This window comes from Citrus sinensis, chromosome 2 (genome assembly GCF_022201045.2).
Source record: "Citrus sinensis cultivar Valencia sweet orange chromosome 2, DVS_A1.0, whole genome shotgun sequence".
In the NCBI taxonomy this organism is placed as follows: domain Eukaryota; kingdom Viridiplantae; phylum Streptophyta; class Magnoliopsida; order Sapindales; family Rutaceae; genus Citrus; species Citrus sinensis.
Window position 1 is genome coordinate 5021234 of NC_068557.1, and position 24958 is coordinate 5046191.

General features: G+C 32.6%; 1 protein-coding gene, 1 long non-coding RNA gene and 1 pseudogene across 3 annotated transcripts; all 3 read right to left on the reverse strand.

The window, feature by feature from the left end:
- Nucleotides 1-192: 192 nt before the first annotated feature.
- LOC102608687 (WAT1-related protein At3g28050-like) lies at nt 193-3117 on the reverse strand. Of its 2 annotated transcripts, none has more exons than XM_006470326.3 (7): nt 2712-3111; nt 2519-2584; nt 2299-2412; nt 1223-1457; nt 976-1134; nt 718-869; nt 193-585 (listed from the first exon to the last, which is right to left on the reverse strand). In XM_006470326.3, exons 1-7 carry the CDS (start codon nt 2906-2908, stop codon nt 429-431), a joined length of 1080 nt encoding a protein of 359 aa, XP_006470389.2. In that variant the 5' UTR covers nt 2909-3111; the 3' UTR covers nt 193-428. The 2 variants fall into 2 exon arrangements, with proteins under 2 accessions (XP_006470389.2, XP_024950440.2); XM_025094672.2 differs by having other exon boundaries at nt 434-585; nt 1005-1134; nt 2712-3117.
- A 477-nt stretch (nt 3118-3594) lies between these two features.
- LOC127900455 (uncharacterized) lies at nt 3595-6053 on the reverse strand. Its single transcript, XR_008052619.1, has 3 exons — nt 5685-6053; nt 4542-4805; nt 3595-3917 (listed from the first exon to the last, which is right to left on the reverse strand). It is a non-coding gene; the product is annotated as an uncharacterized LOC127900455 (long non-coding RNA).
- A 1072-nt stretch (nt 6054-7125) lies between these two features.
- On the reverse strand, nt 7126-10000 carry LOC127900454 (WAT1-related protein At3g28050-like; annotated as a pseudogene).
- Nucleotides 10001-24958: the final 14958 nt, after the last annotated feature.

Here is a 24958-nt window from a genome sequence, read left to right on the forward strand (position 1 = left end):
AGAATACTCATGGCATCACGACATATTGTGTGATTCTATTGGAAGATGTAGTACCTAGGATAGACCCTAGGAATGGCAGAAAAGCTTGACCTAGGTGCAGTCCCAGTGTGTGCAGCCCGATCTGACTGGACTTTGGATGTGTGCACCATTTTATGGCATGATTTAACCAATGACTATAGAAAGCATCAGAAATGGTGGAACGCTGAATAGGGATTGATACTATTGCATAATCCTTAACTTACACAAATTCTTCTTTTGTGCCTTTTACTTAGGCCTATTAAGAGAGAATTTGCGATTGTTTGCTTCTAGACCCATTGCATATACACACCCTTTTGACTTGTTTTACATTCTGCCATGCTCCTAAAGCATCCTACGGAGATAAATGTCGAGTACTCCACATTTGACCATTCATTTGCTTCTTTTTTACTCTATACCAGTTCATTTTTACGACTCTGCAATAAAGGTACTTTCTGGGCAGCTGCTGATTCCTGGCTATCAACTCCAGGATCTTCACTTACCTCTTCTTTTGCTTTTCCCCACATCACAGTATAAAAGCCTAGAGATATTATTGTTGCTCCAACAAGGCTGCAAAGTGCACGAGTTGTCAATTCAGAATTCCTTCCAAAACTTCCAGTAAATCTATCATCAAGGTTGAGTTAAGTAAAGTTTTCGAGATTCTTTCAGAAACCATTTTGTTCTTTCTAAAATAAAGATTACCTTCCAAGATAGAGTGTATCACCAAGGAACATGACGCCCATGGCAACTGCAATGGCTATCGACAATGGCTTGAACATTGCAACAAAGACCGGTCCCTTCAGGCGCAATGCCCAAGTGTGAACAGAATTGTTCATGCATGATCCAAATAGTCCCTACAAGAAATGGCCATCAATCATGCAGACTATTTCCTAGTTGGATTTTTTTTTTTTTTTAAAGCTAATTAATAATTAACTGCATTGTTATTCAGAAGTTTCTCACCGAGCACATGACGGAGACCAATGCAATACCTGGTCCTACTTTCCAGGCACTTGAATCTCTTTCAGTGATTAACCCCACAATGGCAGCTACGAAGCTCACACATAAATTGTAAAGGAAGACTACGGTTAATTCTGCAGGGTACTCTTTCATTATTTGTGTCTGCAAAAACATCACAAATTCAAATTTCCTCCACCAAGTTGCCAAAAGTTCAGTAAAACTCAAAAGTTTTGGGCGGCTTTGCATTCACCTGAACAATGTACCACAGAGGTACCAGAATATATTCAGCTGTGAGGAAAAGTCCACCAACGGCCCAATTTGAATTTGATGAGCGAAGAGCATGGGAAAGTGAAACCTTCGGAGATGCAATTGTCGTGATCCGAGGGCCCTTATAAAGAGTCACTATGAATGCTCCTGCTACTGATACTATTGTCCCCAAGACTTTAGCCTGACTGCTTGCTTTTCTGCAAGCTACCTTCTCCATCCTTGTGATGTCAAAAGAAGGAAACGTAAAAAAGTTGAAAAAGAAATGAGAAAGAATGAGAATAATCAAGACATATGTGGTCCACAAGAAGAAAAGGACTGTTAACTTACTAATTGATAGAGAGAATTATCATACTCACTAAATTACTCTGTCCAACAAACCATCGTTCTTATCATGGTTACAATTATGTTCTTATCCGGCCGTATTTTCCCAATAGAAACTCATCGAAAGCTACAATCATACACCGCCACACTCATTTCCTTACTTCAGACTCTGAGCAATGGGCACATGCACATGCTTGAAATAGAAATGGGTCCGTGTGGCGGATAGGGACTCAAGTTTACTCTTTAGTATCACGTATTATGCATCCAAACACTTTGCTATCAATCTAAATGACTAAATGACTAATCTACTGGGCATTATGGCATACACAATTTGCCACAATTTCGTGATATGGAAAGTTTTCTACATCAGCACTTGACAGATATGACCAGAAAAAAAAAAAAAAAGCCTAAAAGACACTCAGAGAATTTTTCAACTACTAATATTTACAATCATCAATTAGTTCATCGCCTCTATCAACATATGATGCGTTTTAATATTGAATTTTAAAAAAAATTATGAACGAGTAACGGGAATTTTTCATTTATTTTTTTACCCCAAAAAAAAGAAAAAGAAAAGAAAAGTTAGCATATTGACAAATGGTCAAGATTGGAAGTAACGTCCTTCCCCCAGTTTTCTTAGAAAGCAGACACGATCAATCCACTTTACTAAGAAAATAAAACAATATTGAAGGGTAAGGAGGGCATTTCCGTAATTGTAAAATGGTAGAGTAAAGGAACCTGAAAATGATGGCAAGTACGAAAGTGAAAGCTGGTGTGAGGTTGCTGATAGCTGAAGCAAGAGTCGGAGAGCTGTAATTGATGCCTGTATAACCCATTATCTGAGATGAACTCCTGAAAAAATAAAAATTAAATTTAGAAAAAAACCCATAAAGTAATATAATTATTGACAGAAATATTAATAATAATAATATCAAAGATTCAGAAACTGCACACTTACCCTATAAGCCCAAGAAGGCCAATTTTACATAGGATAGAGAAGGTAAATGGAGGAAGCACTCTTGATCTTCCATGAAAATCAAAGAAAAGAAAGTGTCAACATAATAATTTCTTTTGCATGTTTCAGAAAAATTAAAATTGGTGATGATCATGTATCATTATTTAAGAAATTTTAACATGCATAAATATGTTACCTGTAAGAGAAGAAAGGGGCAGGAAGAAGAACAAGAGCAGCAACACCATAAGAATAGACAACAAAAACAAAGTGACTCATCCCCTTCGAAGTAGCTGCTTTGAACAGTGTGTTTAAGCCCACGTTGATGCATTCCATAGCCACCATGGCCGTGAACGGCAGCACATCTTGGCAGCAGTATCTCCCTGGTCCAGCCATCACCAACGAGCTCCCTTGGTTGGAGGCTTCTGTTGATTGCTATTATTATTTCTTTTTTTTTCCCTATTGGTTGTGTTGTGAGATTTGTGACTAGACAATAACAAGGGGAGTGGACTAAACTGTACTTTATTTTACTTTTATAAGCTCTAGCTATTTGCTCTTGAAATCATGCAATTTGATGTTTTTGGGGTCCATTCATTGCTTGGAAAGACGATGGCGACACTTCTCCCGGTTCTGTAAAACAGGAGGAATTTTAGAATATATATATTAAAAGTAATATAATTGATTAATACATATACGTACTTAAATTATGTAGTTATTAATTATATTTTGATTCTTTAATATAAAAATAATATTTTTATTTCATAGCTGGTATGATACCTCATAAATATTTTAGAATTTCTCATAAAATAGTTATAGAGACTCTTTTATTTCCAATAGTAGTTAAGTAAATTTTTTTAGATTATTATATTTAGATGAAATATAGTTGAGTACTTAAATTATTGTAACAATAATATTACGGTTACTTAATTTAAATAGGGTAATTATCAGAAACCTCCCTTGCGGTTTAGCGTATTCTCAACTTGATAGATTGTATTCATATAATCTCAGTCACCTCCCCCAATGTTAGTTTACCATTTAGTTGACCGTCTGTCGTTTGATAGAATGACCAAAATACCATTGAGTTGAAAAAAAAACCTTTGTTCACACAAATTAAAGAATTGTTGGCTACTAATAGCATATCTGTTTTGGCGCCAAGAGATGTAATTACAGTGAAAATACCAAATAAAATATTAGATTGTCCCCTTACGTTAACAGAAGAAGGGGTAGAAATTCTACACTTTGAGGCAAGATCTAGCCATCTAGGCGTTCAATCATTTTTGCAACGCCAGCAATTCCGGCACTCATATCACACTCAACATCTTTGCTTAGTTCCTTAACTGAGGTATTCCGAGAAAGCAGCCTCTCCTTTAAGCTACAGGTACCCTTCGAGATTAATTCCTTGTATCTGTTAAGAAACAAACACAAGTCAGATTGACATGTTGAAGCATGTAAAATACCAATTCCAAATGAAACCAAGTTGCAGAAAATCTACGAAGTAGCAGACCATTTTGATTTTCAAACTATGAGAAGGAGAATATCTCAGAAGGACTTGGCCCCCTTGGATTATCAGGTGGTAACTGTCTGAAGAAAACTCTAAAAAAAAATGATCCATTGAATAATTTGAAACATATATATAAATTATTGAAATCTAAGAAATTATGTATAATTACAAAAACTTGTGCAATAGAAGCAAGAGCTTTCTAAGGCAAAAACTATATGTACGATAAATCCACTTTCTAAGGTAAAAACAATCAAGCTTTTCGAAAGTACATTTACATAACAACAAATGGAGAAAAAAGAATGCAAATCAGTTAATAAGAGTGACAGAAATCATTTGTACTTCTACCCAAGCTGACTATTATTTCATTGCATCACTGAAAAAACTTTTACAGGAATAATTCAGCATTTCAAGCCAATTCTAGTTTTTTTTAATCCTTTCAAATAACCTCTTGGGCTTTGCCAGCCAAATGCTAGTTGAAAACAACTGAAATATGAAAAATAATTGGATTTTTGAGTTCTGAACAAATACCTGGATTTAAAAAGGCTATCTCTGTTAATATCAGGATCAGATGAGGGAGGTTGAGCATTGTCAATTGATCTTATGACAGAAATTTGGTAATTTTGTATATGTTGGCAGAGTTAAAGAAGCATTTGCAGCATAACTAGAATCAATCACTTGGGAAGCATTAAGTCCAGGATATCTCTGCATCTCTCTTCCGTGAAAATAGTGAGCAGTAGCTAAACGCTACATAACATGTGCTTCCATATCATCATAATCAAAGAAAGTACCATCCTGAAATATCCCACCTCACACGTTAGGAATATAATAATAAACTCTATCTTAACAAAGGGTTATTCAATTTATAATATTATAAAGTATCATGAAACACAACCGAAAAATAATTACAACAGCTTAACATTCAAGAATACACTGAAGATGATATTCATGCTTGCAGCTAGTAACTTGGGGGAGGATGAAGCTATGAAATTGGCCATTTGAAATTGAGAAAGTGAGAGAATGTGAAGAGACTTTGAGTGAAGACGATGACTGAGTCTATGAATGGATTGAGGGAAATTGGAGAGAAATGTGAACAAAGAAAGGAACCCTAGAAAAGTGTAGAGAGAGAAAGTGCCGGTGGTCAAAAGAAGAAAATAATTAAAACCACTAAACTCACTGCTCCAGTGCGAGAGAATGCAGCAAACCATGACATTTTTTCAACCAAGACATGTACATATCACGATAAAAAGAAAAAAAAACAAAATCAAAGATCCTCAAATATTAATATTGTGGCAGAAGGTATCTCCAACACTCAATTACTAGCATGAATCCCTGTTCAACAATCAACGACAATAGCTTGAACAATTAAAAATTTTTCATACCCATTTTCAATCATTCACCAGGCAGTATAATGTAGCTGAAGCCATCTTCAAGCAAAATCAGGTGAACATGCATTTACAATAATCATTAACCTACAACTAACCCAATCGCTGGAAAAAAGATAGAGGAAGCAACAGAGACTCTCAAAAAGATTATCCAGACCCATTACTCATATTTTACCAAATTCATTAATTCCACCTAATAAAACTGACATGCACAGTAATAAGCCATTTTCATATCTCATTTGCGGCTCGAACAAATTGAGGTTGTCTGTGGGTCGACAGCGAAACTCACCGATTGGCATTCTTCCACGCGGCCGTCGTGATTTAGTCGTCCCTGGTGTCAGCGTCTTCGAGTTCATTGTGATGGTCACCTGATCGCGGCACCCTTTCTCTATTAAAGCATAGTAGAGAGAGAGAAAATGAAAGGGGTGTTGTTCTTGAGCTTCGGTTTGAATTAGAGTAAGAAGATGCCCATTTTTTTTTTTTGTGATAATGTTTGTTGGTTAAAAGTATGCTTCTGTTTTTCATCCATTGGATATTTATAAAATCCAGATCAATTTCAGAACCCAACGTGATAATTTTAAGTTTGTTTGAATTTTTTATTATTAACAAGTTCTATTACTATCTTGTCCTCACTAACCAAACTTATGCTAAACGGAGTACTAACGTCAGGGGATGTAACTGAGAATAGGTAAATGCAATCTATCAAGTTGAAAATATGCCAAACCTCAGAGGAGGTTTCTGATAATTACCCAATTTAAATACTTAATTGGGATATTCATTGATGTATCATCAATTATTTAATGATATGAATATAATATTAATTAAATTTATTATTAATTATTAATTTATTATCACAAAATAAATAATATATAATATGTCACATCAGTAAATATTTCAACTTAAATATTTAAAACGAGTAAGCATAGAGTTATAACGATGGAACATAATTATCTACATATCGACAAATAAATGGATGTAACTATTTATAAAAAACAGAGAAATTTTCCTAAGATGTCACCATCCTTTCCCGTAAAGAAAGAGATAAGGGCCTCTTGTTTTGTTGCATTATTGATCCGTTAATTTGATGGGTAATTTCAATCAAGTTGATCGTTATTGGAGGCAATTAAATCTATTGTTGTACATTATATGAAAAATGGCAATGGTGTGAAAAGGATCTTCCGTTAATTAATTAATTAATTAATTAATAATCTACCCTTCATAATTGAGATAACTATAATTAATAATATTTGTGTGGTCGTGTGCCACAAGGTATCACTTTTCTCTTTGTTAGTGGCTGTTTTGATCTTTCCTAAACCTACACGCAGCCGCCGGCAGCAAAACAATTTCCTATGTTTAAAACTCATGTGCTGGATTTGACTATTACACAATTTTTTTTTTCCTTGTAAAAATATAAAAAAAAAATCAACACCAAATAATGTTACGCTTTTTCACGCGTGAAGTGACAATTAATTCAATGGATGTTTAGACAAATAGATAAGATAATAAATTATGATATTAATTATTTAATAAATGAAAGTTACGTTAGTACTTAAAAAAAAACATATTGAAATTATATAAAAATGAGTGATCAAATGTAAAATTTCTACTCGCACTTTTGTTTTTCCTCTAAATTGTTTTCATCTCGTACATAATTCCGCCCTGCTTATAATATATACATGTGAATAAAGTATTAAGTGCTGGCTTGAGATTGTTTTTGGAAGATTTAAGAATAATTTTAAAATTTTAAAACTTAATTTTAATATTTAATAAAAAAATAAATGTGAATAAAGTATTAAGTGCTGGCTTTGACTTGTTTTACATTCTGCCATGCTCCTAAAGTATCCTATGGAGATAAATGTCGAGTACTCCACATTTGACCATTCATTTGCTTCTTTTTAACTCTATACCAGTTCATTTTTACGACTCTGCAATAAAGGTACTTTCTGGGCAGCTGCTGATTCCTGTCTATCAACTCCAGGGTCTTCACTTACCTCTTCTTTTGCTTTTCCCCACATCACAGTATAAAAGCCTAGAGATATTATTGTTGCTCCAACAAGGCTGCAAAGTGCAAGAGTTGTCAATTCAGAATTCCTTCCAAAACTTCCAGTAAATCTATCGTCGAGGTTGAGTTAAGTAAAGTTCTCGAGATTTTTTCAGAAACCATTTTGTTCTTTCTAATATAAAGATTACCTTCCAAGATAAAGTCTATCACCGAGGAACATGACGCCCATGGCAACTGCAATGGCGATCGACAATGGCTTGAACATTGCAACAAAGACCGGTCCCTTCAGGCGCAATGCCCAAGTGTGAACAGAATTCTTCATGCATGATCCAAATAGTCCCTACAAGAAATGTCCATCAATCATTCAGACTATTTCCTAGTTGGATTTTGTTTTTTTTTTTAAAGCTAATTAATAATTAACTGCATTGTTATACGGAAGTTTCTCACCGAGCACACGATGGAGGCCAATGCAATACCTGGTCCTACTTTCCAGGCACTTGAATCTCTTTCAGTGATTAACCACAATGGCAGCTACGAAGCTCACACATAAATTGTAAAGGAAGACTACGGTTAATTCTGCAGGGTACTCTTTCATTATTTGTGTCTGCAAAAACATCACAAATTCAAATTTCCTCCACCAAGTTGCCAAAAGTTCAGTAAAACTCAAAAGTTTTGGGTGGCTTTGCATTCACCTGAACAATGTACCACAGAGGTACCAGAATATATTCAGCTGTGAGGAAAAGTCCACCAACGGCCCAATTTGAATTTGATGAGCGAAGAGCATGGTTAAGTGAAACCTTTGGAGATGCAATTGTCGTGATCCGAGGGCCCCTATAAAGAGTCACTATGAATGCTCCTGCTATTGATACTATTGTCCCCAAGACTTTAGCCTGACTGCTTGCTTTTCTGCAAGCTACCTTCTCCATCCTTGTGATGTCAAAAGAAGGAAATGTAAAAAAGTTGAAAAAGAAATGAGAAAGAATGAGAATAATCAAGACATATGTGGTCCACAAGAAGAAAAGGACTGTTAACTTACTAATTGATAGAGAGAATTATCATACTCACTAAATTATTCTGTCCAACAAACCATCGTTCTTATCATGGTTACAATTATGTTCTTATCCTGCCGTATTTTCCGATCAGAAACTCATCGAAAGCTACAATCATACCCCGCCACACTCATTTCCTTACTTCAGACTCTGAGCAATGGGCACATGCACATGCCTGACATGGAAATGGGTCCGTGTGGCGGATAGGGACTCAAGTTTACTCTCGTATCACGTATTATGCATCCAAACACGTTGCTATCAATCTAAATGACTAAATGACTAATCTACTGGGCATTATGGCATACACAATTTGCCACAATTTCGTGATATGGAAAGTTTTCTACATCAGCACTTGACAGATTTGACCAGAAAAAAAAAAAAAAAAAGCCTAAAAGACAGACTTTTTGAACTACTAAAATTTACAATCATCAATTAGTTCATCGCCTCTATCAACATATGATGAGTTTTAATACTGAATTTAAAAAATAATAATGAACGAGTAACGGTAATTTTTCATTTATTTTTTATTTATTTTTTTACCGAAAAAGAAAAAGAAAAGAAAAGTTATCGTATTGACAAATGGTCAAGATTGGAAGTAACGTCCTTCCCAAGTTTTCTTAGAAAGCAGACACGATCAATCCACTTTACCAAGAAAATAAAACAATATTGAAGGGTAAGGAGGGCATTTCCGCAATTGTAAAATGGTAGAGGAAGGAACCTGAAAATGATGGTAAGTACGAAGGTGAAAGCTGGTGTAAGGTTGCTGATAGCTGAAGCAAGAGTCGGAGAGCTGTAATTGATGCCTGTATAACCCATTATCTGAGATGAACTCCTGAAAAAATAAAAATTAAATTTAGAAAAAAACCCATAAAGTAATATAATTATTGACAGAAATATTAATAATAATAATATCAAAGATTCAGAAACTGCACACTTACCCTATAAGCCCAAGAAGGCCAATTTTACATAGGATAGAGAAGGTAAATGGAGGAAGCACTCTTGATCTTCCATGAAAATCAAAGAAAAGAAAGTGTCAACATAATAATTTCTTTTGCATGTTTCAGAAAAATTAAAATTGTTGATGATCATGTATCATTATTTAAGAAATTTTAACATGCATAAATATGTTACCTGTAAGAGAAGAAAGGGGCAGGAAGAAGAACAAGAGCAGCAACACCATAAGAATAGACAACAAAAACAAAGTGACTCATCCCCTTCGAAGTAGCTGCTTTGAACAGTGTGTTTAAGCCCACGTTGATGCATTCCATAGCCACCGTGGCCGTGAACGGCAGCACATCTTTGCAGCAGTATCTCCCTGGTCCAGCCATCACCAACGAGCTCCCTTGGTTGGAGGCTTTTGTTGATGGCTATTATTATTTCTTTTTTTTCCCTATTGGTTGTGTTGTGAGATGTGACTAGACAATAACAAGGGGAGTGGACTAAACTGTGCTTTATTTTACTTTTATAAGCTCTAGCTATTTGCTCTTGAAATCATGCAATTTGATATTTTTGGGGTCCATTCATTGCTTCGAAAGATGATGGCGATACTTCTCCTGGTTCTGTAAAACAGAAGGAATTTTAGAATATATATAATATAATTGATTAATACATTAATGATACATGCACTTAAATTATGTAGTTATTAATTATATTTTGATTCTTTAATATAAATATACACATATTGTAATAATTTTTTTTATTTCATAGCTGGTATGGTATCTCATAAGTATTTTAAAATTTCTCATAAAATAGTTATAGAGACTATTTTATTTCAAATAGTAGTTAGGTAAATTTTTTTAGATTATTATATTTAGATGAAATATAATTGAGTACTTAAATTATTGTAACAATAATATTACGCTTACTTAATTTAAATACTTAATTGAGATATTCATTTATGTATTATTAATTATTTAATGACATGAATATAATATTAATTAATTTTATTATTAATTATTAACTTATTATCACAAAAATAAATAGTATATAATATGTCACATCAATAAATATTTCAACTTAAATATTTTAAATGCGTAAGCATGGTATTATAATGATGGAACATAATTATCTACGAATCGGCAAATAGATGGATGCAACTATTTATAAAAAACAGATAAATTTTTGTGGGATGCCACCATCTTTTCCCGTAAAGAAAGAGATAAGGGCCTCTTGTTTTGTTGCATTATGGATCCGTTAATTTGATGGCTAATTTCAATCAAGTTTATCGTTATTGGAGGCAATTATATCTATTGTTGTACATTATATGAAAAATGGCAATGGTGTGAAAGGGATCTTCCGTTAATTAATTAATTAATTAATTATCTACCCTTCATAATTGAGAGGACTAAAATTAATAATATTTGTGTGGTCGTGTGCCACAAGGTATCACTTTTCTCTTTGTTTGTGGATGTTTTGATCTTTCCTAAACCTACACGCAGCCGCAGGCAGCAAAACAATTTGCTCTATTAAAACTCATTTGATGGATTTGACTATTACACATTTTTTTTTTCCTTATAAAAATATTAAAAAAAATCAACACCAAATAATGTTACATTCTTTCACGCGTGAAGTGACAATTAATTCAATGGAATTTTAGACAAATAGATAGGGTAATTTTCGGATACCTCCCTTGAGGTTTACCCCTACTGCACTTAGAGAGAATGTATGAATATATTGACATATAGCACCCCTGAACGTATATAAGCGTTAGGGAGCCGTTTGGTTTGACAATAAAAATACAATAATGCCCTTCATTCTACGGTACAAGAACTGATAATTGGTCTTACATTACAGAGTTGTCAAATCACCTTTTGCTTCTTGGCGCCAAGTGCATAAGAACATCTCTTAATATATCAATAGAACGCCTAGGAGTTAAAATGCGAACAAGAGCCTTTTCTATTGCAACCTGCAGTGGTAATTTTAGCATGATAATAGTATTATAAAAAAAATGCAAGAGAAAACAAATCGGAGAATTCAAATATGAGACAAAACTAAAAATCAAATACCTGCATAATTGAAGAAATCACTGTAAATGAGGCCAGCTTTTTGCCTTCAAGACTTGCTGCAACTGATTCACATAGTTTCTCAACTATCTCCTCAGCCTAAAATGTCAGTGCTCAAGTCCATTAGCAACTTCTTAAGAATGATCAGAATAGCCAATGAAAGAAAACTAATAAACATCAGAGTAAAAAGGTAAAAGATTCAGATACATACAACATTCTTGGTCATGAGCCTATCTTTAAGAGATTTCAGAGCAGGTTCTAAGTCTGCCTTATCCAAGTTTGCCTTTCCAGCAATACTAAGTTAAAAATAAAGACGATTTAATAAATAGAACATATTTTTAACAAACAGATTTATTGAGAGATTAATTAAACAAAATTGATGAAAAATACCTATGGAACATAGATGAAAACCAGCTCGTCTTCTTAGCATCGGGCTTGTTGTGCTTACCCACTTCTTCATCTTCTTCGGATTCACTATCACTGCTGAAAACATCTTCCTAGTCCATCATACTTTCACCATGATCTGATGCCTCAACCTCGATATTACTGCCATTTCCACCTGCAGGATCCGTGAAGTCCAATTTGGACTCTGGAGGCGAATTGTCTCAAACTCTGTTCTTCTTTATTGTCTTTTTCTTTGGGTCCGGTTTTGAACCCTTGCTGACAACAGTATCAGTTTTCTTACTACCTTTATTTCTTAACTTCTGTAACTTACTTGCATCAAAAGCCCCAATATTAGAACTTGTATTTTCTTTACCGTTAGCAATACCTGTTACCCTAGATTTTTCAATCTCAACATTGCTGACATTAGAGTGTCCATTCTCCAATTTATGGCCTCTCATATTATCACTATTGTTAACATATATGTTTTTATGATATTGATTTTGATGATAACAAACAAGATTACGAATGATTAATTTTTTAAACTCAAATTATTTTTATACATTTTAAATAAATCATTATTTTTACATTATAAAGGTTTTATATTTAATGGAAAAATGATTTTATGAAATTGATTGTTTTTATTCTTTTTAAATAAATCATTATTTTCACATTATAAATGTTTCATATTTAATGGAAAAATAATTTTATGAAATTGGTTGTTTTTCAAAGTTTATGGTTTAATTGAAAGAATTTTAAAAACTTTGAAATAAACAAGTATTGCTTGAAATTTTGGTAAAGGACTTATTTGAAAAGTGTCATAGCATTTTTGGCTATATCATAATTTCAGAAAGTTTTGGGATTAATAAAGCATTACTTAGAAATTCTGAAATTGGACCTATTTGTAAAGTTTCATAACATTTTGGGCCGTAGTACAGTTTGATAAAGTTTTGGGGTCAAATTATAATTTTGGAAAATAATTTACTGTAGCAGTCGCTGTAGCAAGCGGCAATCCGGATTTGGACAAACGGAAGTCCAGATTTTAGGCAGAATTTATCCGAATTGAAAGCGGAAATCCGGATCCTGACAAACGGAAATCCGGTTGTTGGGCAGTAAGCTACTGAGCGTAAGCCGAAATTCGGATGTGACAAAGCGAAAATCCGGATGTTCAGAAATTCAAAATTGTGGCTGTAATGGTAACATTAAGCGAAATTCTGGATGTCCATAACCGGCAATCCGGTTACGACCAAAATGTGCATAACGGCTAGTTTTTGAGCTCAAACTATATAAACTCAAAACCAATTCATTTTTGGTAATCCAAGCAAGCATAAACAAGTGCACACAACTTATATTGAGCTTCAAATTCGAAAATCTTCATAGATTAAATCTTCATTGAGCTATCTTTTGTAAATCAACTCTTAAAGAGAGTTTTTGTTGTAATTTTCATTTCTCATCAAATTATGAGAGGACAAGTGTGAGAAACACTTGGAGTGAAGAGATTGAGGAGATAATCTCTTGTTGTAAAGGTTCATTGACACCTTGAAGTCAATTGTAAACGTTTGAAGCCTTGGAAAGGCTTAGATAGTGAAATCCTCAAGCCCGGTGTGCTTGGAGGCGTGGACGTAGGCGGGGATTGCTGAACCACGTAAAAAATTCTTGAGTTTGCTTTCTCTTCCCTTACTCTTTAATTATTGTGCTTTGATTGAACTTGTTGCTTTCAATTTTTATTAAGACATTAGATTGCTTGTTGTGTGGATTTGCTAGGATAATTTTTAAAATTCCAATTCACCCCCCCTCTTGGGTTGCACACTTATATTTCATTTGGTATTAGAGCAAGGTGCTCTTGTGTAGACTTAACCGTCTAGAGTTAAAGATCCATGGCAACTCATAATGACTCAATCTTTAGGGAAGGACAATCCACAATTAGACCACCGTTCTTTGACGGTAATGACTACCCATATTGAAAAACGAGGATGAGAATTTATTTACAAGCTTTAGATTATGAAATTTGAGAAATTGTTTGTGATGGTCCATTTATGCCTTTGACTAAAAACGAAGTCGGGGAAGATATTCCAAAACCTTCACGAGAATGGAATGAATTGGAAAAGAGAAAAGCTACTCTAAATTCCAAAGTCATAAATGCCTTGTTTTGTGCACTAGATAAAAAAGAATTTCATAGAGTATCTAGTTGTGAGAGTGCTAATGAAATTTGGTACAAACTTGAAATTGTTTATGAAGGCACAAATCAAGTGAAAGAGTCTAAAATTAGTAGGTACACTCGGCAATATGAATTGTTCCAAATGGAACAAAATGAGAGTGTGCATTCTATGTATACTAGATTTACGGACATAGTGAACACTCTAGGAGCCCTAGGAAAGACTTTTTCAAATAGCGAAAAGGTTAAGAAAATTATTAGGTCACTACCTAAGGAATGGAGACCAAAAAGGACTGCTATTGAAGAAGCCAATGATTTAAATATCTTACCTATTGATGATTTAATTGGTTCTCTTATTTCTTATGAGGAAGACTTGGCAGCCGAAAGAGGCAATGAGGAGAAGAAGAAAAACATTGCTCTCAAAGCCTCGAAACTGGAGAGTGATGAGGAAAGTGAGCTGGATGAAGAGGAGATGGATATGCTGGCTAGGAGGTTCATGAAACTTTTTAAGAAATCCGGTGAGCGAAGAAAGTTTAGAGACTTCAAGAACCGAAAGGAGAAGAAGGAATTAATCAAATATTATGAGTGCAAGAAGCTTGGCCATATAAGAACGGAATGTCCTCTTCTCAACAAGCTCAAGAAGAAAGCAATGGTAGCCACATGGGATGATAGCGATGAGGAAACAAGTGATGATGAAGAGCATCAAGAAATGACAAATCTAGCTCTCATGGCCGTTGGGGAAGAATCATGTGATGAACTCGATGAGGTAAATGATCTTTTTACTTATGATGAATTATATGATGCTTTTAAAGAATTGCATGATAATTGGATAAAAATTGGTAAAAAGAATGCATGTCTTAAAAAGAAAATGGTAGAGCTCAAAAATGAAAATGAATCTTTATGTGCAAAGATTACATGCCTAGAATTAGAGAATAAAACATTGCATGATAGAGTTGCATTATCAAATGAGAAACCTAGCACTTCACATGAGCATTTAGAATCATATGTAGATGACTTGAATAATGAAAAGGATGCTTTACAAAAATGCAATGATTCATTAAACAAAAAGATTAAAGGACTAGAGTTAGATAATAAAATGTTGCATGATAGAATTGCATCATTTAAATGCAAACAAAGTACTTTATATGAGCATGAGAAATCACGTGTTAATGAATTAATGAAAGAAAATGAAGTGCTTAAGAAAAAGAGTAATGAGCTCAATGAAATTGTGTTAAAATTCACAAGTGGTCAAAAGAACTTAGAAAAATTACTAAGCACTCAAAAATGTGTGTTTGAGAAAGGAGGACTTGGGTATAAGCCTAACTTGAAACAAAAATATTATAAAAATTATTTTGTTAAGGCTATTTCCACAAGTGATCATAAGATCGCTTGTCATTATTATAATGGAAATGGTCATATGAGTTTTAGATGTCCAATTAAGAGAAATGTATATTATGGAGTCAAGTGTATTTGGGTTCCAAAAGGAACCATTGCTAACACTCAAGGACCTAAGAATATTTGGGTACCAAAGCACACAACTTGAATATTTTTTTGTAGGTACCACAAACAATGAATAGTGGAGAGTTCCTTGATGAAGCTTGTGGGGATAATCATTTGAGCATGATCTAGGAGAAAAAATGAGGCAAGATGATTTAATTATTTTGGTAATAATTCTTACCATATTAATTTTGTTGAATGGATCATGATAAATGGATAATAGCTTGAATTTGTGAAAGTATACTTGTATGTTTACATGTTTGAATTATCATTGTGTTTAATATTGAGTGCTTTATCATAATGCATGGTTATATATATATATAAGATGATAACTTGTCAACTCATCATGATAGCTTTGTTTGATTTTGATGATTATGTAATGCCTAAGCTTGATAAATGAATGATATGCTTGAATTATTAATCTTTGAATGCTTATATGTTTCATGATTGTGTAAAATATATACATGATGAATGAATTATATGTGTGAATTCTTGTGTCGTTAATTATCATCATTCACTTATAAAATTGACATCATTGTTTGATACGATTTCATATGTTTTGGTCTTGTATGCATTTATGTCTCATGTATTAAATGACTTATTGAAAAGTTTTAAATCTCAAAATGATTTAAAATTAATCAATTTTTAAGGCCGGAAATAAAATAGTGTGTGTAGTACAAATATAAGAGCTAGCAAATATTCCCTTTCTATTCATCCGGAAAAACATTCTTTCTTATTGATTTCTCTCGAGACAAATTCCGAATAACCGGATTTTCAATCCGAAAAATCGGATTTGCTAAGCCTCCTCTCTGCCTCAAAACTGGGTAACCAGTTCTCAAAATCCGGAAAACCGAATTCTAGAGGCAATTTTCTGTCTCAAACCGGACTACCGGTTAACAAAACCGGAAAGCCAAATTCGCAAGGAACGCTTGCTGGACCAAACCGGATTTCCGGTTCTGTCAATTTGGAATTCCGAATTTGAGCTGCACCTTGGCAGCATTATGAACTTGGTATCTTTTGGATCCAACCGGCAAGCTGGTTCGTGTCATCCGGAAAACTGATTTTGCGTGAAGCTTTTTCTTGTCACAACCGGAATTCCGGTTAGTGCAAATCGAAAATCCGGTTTCGGGGGTTATTTCACACTGTTCTTCCTCCTTCTTCATTCGGCAATCCGGTTCTTTCTCTCTCTCTAAAAACCGATTTCTCTCTCTCATTTTTCACTCCAAAATCCATCTTTTTTCTTCCTTTTTCACATCAAATTGAATCAGGAAAATCATTCCCCATCACTTCATTCACTCAAAACCATTTTTAAACTCCATTTTCAACATCCAAAACTCTAGATCTCAAATTCAACTTAAGGTTTATCTGAATTTTTCTCTCTCTCTCACTAAAAGCCGATTACTCCTCACTTGATTTCATTCCAAAATCCATCAATCTCATACTTTTTCACTTCAAATCCTTTATTCTTGTATTTGAACACACCAACATTTACTATTTTTTATTATATGGATGTTTGCCATGATTTTGGATTATATGTCTATTTTGAATTATATGGATTTGATATAGTTATATGTTATGTTCTTTACTTATGTTTTGGGTAATTTTGAATTAATGTGTTTGATTTGAGGTTTTGATGATTGATAGGGGGAGACAAATATGATATGTTTTTTGATAAAATTATTTTTTAAAATTTTAAATTGGCCATATATTTAGGGGGAGCATATAATATGATTTTGGATAATATGCATTTTGAACTGTTTTATTGTCTAAAGGGGGAGACAAAGTAATATATCATTTCAATATTGTTAAAAGAAGGAGAATAATATGCACTTTGAATATTCTTTTGATGATTTTGATGATATGTGATTATGGTGAGTACTTGATGATTTTGAGATATGATGATAATTTATGAGTAATATTACTAAATTTGTATTTGAGGTGATGCTTGTTGTTAGGAGGAGATTTTGTTGAAATTTCTATTCGGACAACATGGGTCACAAATTTGTTACTTTTATTCTTTTCTTTTATGTTTTCTTTTTTATGATGAAGGGGGAGAAGAATACATGTTTTCAAATTTATAAAAATTTACTACTTTTTTCTTTGCCAATTAAGTTTTTCTTTTTGATGATGAGGGGGAGAAAAATTCATGTATTTAAATATGTTAATTTAGCTAATTGGCAAATTGTAAAAGAAGATTATATTTAGGGGGAGCAATTTGTAAAATCATTCTTTAAATACATGAAATGTTTGTCATCATAAAAAAGGGGGAGATTGTTAACATATATGTTTTCATAATATTGATTTTGATGATAACAAACAAGATTAAGAATGATTAATCTTTTAAACTCAAATTATTTTTATACATTTTAAATAAATCATTATTTTTACATTATAAAGGTTTTATATTTAATGGAAAAATGATTTTATGAAATTGATTGTTTTTATTCTTTTTAAATAAATCATTATTTTCACATTATAAATGTTTCATATTTAATGGAAAAATGATTTTATGAAATTGGTTGTTTTTCAAAGTTTATGGTTTAATTGAAAGAATTTTGAAAACTTTGAAATAAACAAGTATTGCTTGAAATTTTGGTAAAGGACTTATTTGAAAAGTGTCATAGCATTTTTGGCTATATCATAATTTCAGAAAGTTTTGGGATTAATAAAGCATTACTTAGAAATTCTGAAATTGGACCTATTTGTAAAGTTTCATAACATTTTGGGCTGTAGTACAGTTTGATAAAGTTTTGGGGTCAAATTATAATTTTGGAAAATAGTTTACTGTAGCAGTCACTGTAGCAAGCGGCAATCCGGATTCGGACAAACGGAAGTCCGGATTTTAGGCAGAATTTATCCAAATTGAAAGCGGAAATCTGGATCCTGACAAATGGAAATCCGGTTGTTGGGATCCAGATTTCCGCTTTCAATTTGGATAAATTCTGCCTAAAATCCGGATTCTGACAAACGGAAGTCTGGATTTTAGGCAGAATTTATCCAAATTGAAAGCGGAAATCTGGATCCTGACAAACGGAAATCCGGTTGTTGGGCAGTAAGCTAATGAGCGTAAGCCGAAATCCGGATGTGACAAAGCGGAAATCCGGATGTTCAGAAATTCAAAATTGTGGCTGTAACGGTAACATTAAGCGGAATTCCGGATATCCATAACCGGCAATCCGGTTACGACCAAAATGTGCATAACGGCTAGTTTTTGAGCTCAAACTATATAAACTCAAAACCAATTCATTTTTGGTAATCCAAGCAAGCATAAACAAGTGCACACAACTTATATTGAGCTTCAAATTCGAAAATCTTCATAGATTAAATCTTCATTGAGCTATCTTTTGTAAATCAACTCTTAAAGAGAGTTTTTGTTGTAATTTTCATTTCTCATCAAATTATGAGAGGACAAGTGTGAGAAACACTTGGAGTGAAGAGATTGGAGAGATAATCTCTTGTTGTAAAGATTCATTGACACCTTGAAGTCAATTGTAAACGTTTGAAGCCTTGGAAAGGCTTGGATAGTGAAATCCTCAAGCCCGGTGTGCTTGGAGGCGTGGACGTAGGCGGGGATTGCCGAACCACGTAAAAAATCCTTGAGTTTGCTTTCTCTTCCCTTGCTCTTTAATTATTGTGCTTTGATTGAACTTATTGCTTTCAATTTTTATTAAGACATTAGATTGCTTGTTGTGTGGATTTGCTAGGATAATTTTTAAAATTCCAATTCACCCCCCCTCTTGGGTTGCACACTTATATTTCAACTATCCCCGTCATCATTTGCCGACCCACCTCCACTCCTCTTACTTCCCCTTTCAAATCCACTCTTTTGCAGCTGTCCTCCCTGCTTCTTAACGTTATTCATAGGCATAGTAACTTGCTTTGATTTTTTTAACTCCTCCGCCCTCGCTTCTGCCTCCTTCCTAAGTTGTGTAAACATTTCATCAAAATCTGAATAGTTAGTTCGTTTTCATCAAAATCGTAAATATCAGCCTTGTCTTTGTTCTTATGCACTTGGCACCAAGAAGTAAGGGATGATTTGACAACTCTATAATGTAAGACCAATTGCCAGTTCTTGTACTGTAGAATGAAGGGTATTATTGTATTTTTATTGTTAAACCAAACGGCTCCTTAATGCTTATATATGTTCAGGGGCGCTATATGTTAATATATTCATACATTCTCTCTAAGTGTAGCAGGGATAAACCTTAAGGGAGGTATCCGAAAATTACCCCAAATAGATAAGATAATAAATTATGATATTAATTATTTAATAAATGAAAGTTACGTTAGTACTTTAAAAAAAACATATTGAAATTATATAAAAATGAGGGATCAAATGTAAAATTTCTACTCGTACTTTTGTTTTTCCTCTAAATTTTTTTCATCTCGTACATATTTCCGCCCTGCTTATAATATATACATGTAAATAAAGTATTAAGGGCTCGTTTGAGATTGTTTTTGGAAGGTTTAAAAATGATTTTGAAAATTTAAAAGTTAATTTTAATATTTGGTAAAAAAATTAAAATCACTTTTATTAAAATCAGCCCCTTCTATAACTAATTTTGAAAGCAGAGAAAGAGTAACTTTTAAATTCTGATTTGGAGAATTAATTTTATCTTTTAATATAATTTCACAAATATCCTTAAAATTATAAACCCAAAATTATCCTTATTCAAATTAGAAACAAAATCAATATTTTAATAAATTTTTATTATAATTCATCAATATCAATTTATTAATATCAATTTTTTGGTTGAATTATTTTTTTTACTATATTATAAATTTCATTTTAAGATAAAAAATAAAAATAATAAAAAATAAATTAATTTATTATGAATTTTATTTTTAGTAAAAATTATTATAATACACAATTAAATATATTATATTTATATGTTTTCATATGAATAAATAATTTGTATCCTATATTATGTATATTTTAATCATTTGTTTTCTTTCAATAGTTTAACAGTAAAATTTACCAAACATCCATAACTGCTTTCAAAATGCACAGTATTTCTGAAAAATAAAATTTACTAAACACTTAAATGATTCTCTTCACATCTGATTATTTTTATAGCACAACTAATAGTAATTATTTTAAAAGTTACATAATTTTTAAACTGGCCTTAAGTTACAAATCTATGGGTACGATTTTTAGTATTTCTAAAGAATCCCTTCGAGACTATTCTTTCTTTCCCTCTGTTATAAATATATGACAGATAACTCTTGTAACAGTGTGTTTTGGTGTAGTCAAGGGAAGCTAGAAGTAAATTAAATTCTTGCCTATAAAGATTTAAATACCAAGTGCCATAATCTCAAACTTTGTAAAATCTAGGTTTGAAAAGGATATAAATCGATTAAGATAAGGCATCGTGTGTCCAACACGTCTTAGATTTTTCAGCTGACAGAATTTTTATTTCTTAATTATATTGGTCATAATTACAGCTGAATCCATTACAGTTAGATAATCAATCTGAACATATATGCATATTTCACCAACTACTTTTGTCTTTTGTCCTAGTTTTCGCATTGAATACTATTTTAAATCAACTATAAATTACGTATAATGTAACTTAGCCGCTACTTAATTACATAGGATTGCTTGTTTAAAAAAAAATGACAAATTGAGTGATGAGGTCTCAAGTGGTATCCTTCCCCTTCAGTTATTATTTGCTTTGTACAGAGGAAGGGTGAGAATTGATTTGAGATACACTGAATTGAATATAGATAATAGTAATTCAAGTCGAGTCCAAAATCAAATCAAGTTGAGACTCATTGAGATTTGACTTTTGAGAGCCAAAATTAACCAAAATCATTGATGGGAACGTGCCCTCCAAGGTCCTTGTGTTTTTTTTCGTTTATCAAAAGCTTGCATCATAACGGGCCCCTTCCCTTCTCCCCGTATTATGAGGTCATATTCTTTTTGAAAAGTCCCCACCGCCCCTCCCATAAATTTATGAAAAATTTGTAACCTATCCCTAAATAAATTGATACTTTACACCACGCATCTAAAAAAATAACGTGTTGCATCGTATCCTCAATTTCGTTAATTTTTCAGTTATTTCTAACGGTTCCGTCTAAGTTTAAATTAAATGACAAAAATACCCCTCTGTATGAAAAAAAAGAAAATTTTTAGCTCATTTAATTTTTTTAAGATTTTTATTTCAATTGCAATAAAAAAATTTCTTTTTACATGTACATTATCACCGCTATTATTTTTCCTTTAATTTTTTAAGATTTTTATTTCAATTGCAATAAAAAAAAATTCTTATTATATGTACATTTGTCACCACTATTATTTTTCCTTTAATTGTTTTAAGATTTTTATTTCAATTGCAATAAAAAAATTTCTTATTACATGCACATTGTCACCACTATTATTTTTCTTTTAATTTTTTAAAGATTTTTATTTCAAATGTAATAAAGGGAATTCACATTAAAATTAATTTAAGGAATGAACTTCCAATTTTACCTCTCCATCGTTAAACTTAACTGAGAAAATAACGGAATTGGGGGCGCGGTGCAACAAGTTAAATTTTTTGGGGACGCAGTGCAAAATGTCAATTTATTTGGGGTAGGTTACAAATTTCCCTAAATTTATTTATTAAGTATTTTTTAATCTAATTTATTATTAGAAATTATTAAATTATATAATTATGTAACATACATGATTATTTAACAACCGTTAAATTTTCATCCAATAGTTGTGAAAATATAAAATAATTAAATTTTGTTATTTTTATTCAACAGTTGTTTGATTATGTAATAAAACAAAAGCCTTTATTATTTTTACTTTGTTTTTGTGTTCTTCTTTTGTTTTGGTTTGCTTTGTTCTTTGCTAGAACGGCCAGAAGCATGCTGCATTTGAATCAATCGATCGTAAAAATTAATCTTAAGAACAACTTACCAAGACCAGTCCATTGAAAAAGCTCAAAAATCCTCGAATTAAAGAGAAACAGCAGCACGTATTGAAGTGTCATTTGCACCCGCATATTAAAAATTATTTTGCTATTATTTCTCTCAGACTCAGAGTAATTCTTCTTAACGTTTATGTGTATATACACACTTGTATCTTAAATTATCAATATAAAATTTTTACTGTATTGTGATCCCTTACTATATTCTTGATTACTGGGATCTTTTGATTGAGAGGATTCTGCTTCGTTTCTAACATATCCATTCGTATGTATTAAAGTCCTGCTCAACTGTTCACCTAAAAATATTGAATTTCCAATTATTTAGTTTAATTAATTTAACTCGCGACATCGTGGATACTGTTCACCTAAATACATTGACCCCACGATGGAACCCCAGATAAGCCAAACAATCGGCAACACTATTATTTTCTTGGAAAATATCGCTTAAGATGTGTGTCAATCAAGTAAATTAAAATTAAAAGGACAAAAATAGCACCGTCTGATGACTTATTTTACTTCCATGAGTTCCATCAACACATATTGAGACACAGTATTGAATCCGTGTGTCTTCAACTTGAGAATTGGCAGCAATGGAGTCTTGCCATTAGACGACTCTCCCTAACTAATACAGCCTGTTCCATATTCATCCTCATGTGTCCCTTCTGTTGCCTTTCCTCATATTACGGCATAAAACCCCATAGATATTTATCACTGCTCCAATGACGTTGCAACATTAGGATCAAATAATAGGGGCAAATTAATCATTAAAAAAAAAAGGCACATGCCAACACAAGGCTAAAATATAAATAAATAAAGTTTTGAGATCTATAAGCTCGGAATTGATAGATTTCTAAATTGTACTATAATGGTGGCAACTCAAATTCTTGGCACACCTCGTATTATAATATTTATTAATTGTAATCGTTCACGAAAATAAAAAATTAATTATTAGTGTTAAAGAAAATATCTCACATCACTTGAGTATTGAATTTGAGTTAAATATATAAGATTTAAACAATTCTTAACTCTTGAGTTAAATTTAGAGTTGAATTAGACTCGTAAAATTCTATATGATATTAGAGTCACATGGATGTTAAGTATTAAATTTAAGTTAAGTATATAAGACTTGAACAATCCTCAACTATTGAGCTAGATTTTAGGTTGATTCGGCTAATAAACTTCGATAATTAGTACCTCCCAGGATGAAGAGCATAGCCAAGAAATATGAAACTCATAGTGGCAGCAATCGCAATCGACAATGCCTTGAAAATTTCTATGCGCACGGGGCCCTTCAAGTGCAAGCCCCAAGTATGAACAACAGTACCCATGGATGATCCAATGAATTCCTGAAACAGGTACATGCATAAGAACAAACATTTTCATTTCCTTATTAGCTTAATTGTTCCATTTTGATTAAGTCTAAGTCTCCAAAAACTCAATTTTTTCCTTCCATGATACATGTACGTAATAAAATAATCGTTGCGCACAAATTGTAGAGGAAGACTAATACGCTTATTCTTAAAATATATAATCTTTATAAATGGTTGTTGATTTTTCTTTTCTTTCCTTTTTTTTTTTCAAATAATAGCAATCTCTTGTTTCCTTTTGGGTAAGGTTATTTCAATTTAAATTTTTAACGTAAAATTTTAATATAAATATTGAGTCATTAATTTTCATAGTAGATATTGAAAGTTAAAATAACATTTAATAATGAGTATTCATTCACTATTGAATTTTTTTAAATCAAGGACTCAAGATTTTTTTATAAAAAATTAAATTAAAATAGTATAACTCCTTTCCAAATAATAATATAATACAAAATAAATCAAGATGATCCATTAAAAGTAGCAAACAACAGCGTAAAAAAAAAACTAAAAATACTTTCAAATTATTTCTCAACTTAAAATTTTCATTAGGTTTGAGTAAATCTGATGCTTGAAAATTAAGTCTTTATTATATACGACACGGCAAAGACCCATCAATTCGACCTTGCTTGTCAGCAGTGGCGGCATTCTGGAAAACAATTTGGTGGATGATGAGTTAAACAAAAACAAGGAATAAGAGTTTTGGAAAGGAATTCTAAGATCGAAAGTCTCAAAAACTCTAATTGAAATCAAACAATTGAGTCATTTTGGATTTAGTCTATAAAACTGTATTGTGACTTTTTGATGCTGTGCGACTCTCTCTCTCTTTTAAAAGTCGCGGTTCAAAATTGATTTCAAGGAACAAGAAAACTTTCGTGAAGGATTTTGGGGCGTTCAATTCGTCTCTTTAATAAAATTTAATTTTACTCACAATTTCTTCTTTATTTGTTAATTTGATATGGAGTTTACAAATGTAAGTTGATGTCCTTAAACATGAATGATGCTTTTTCACGCTTGGTCCTGTAGCCAAGCGGGCCTGGCTGTAATTGGGCTGACTGAAAGTGGGCCGTGTAGTGCCGACCCAGAAGAATGGTTGGGGCTAAGCTAGCCTTCACGGCCCGCTGGCCATCTCTCCATGCATGCACAACGACAACAATTTCATTTTGGTTTTGTGGCAAGACTACATAGGTCAAGAG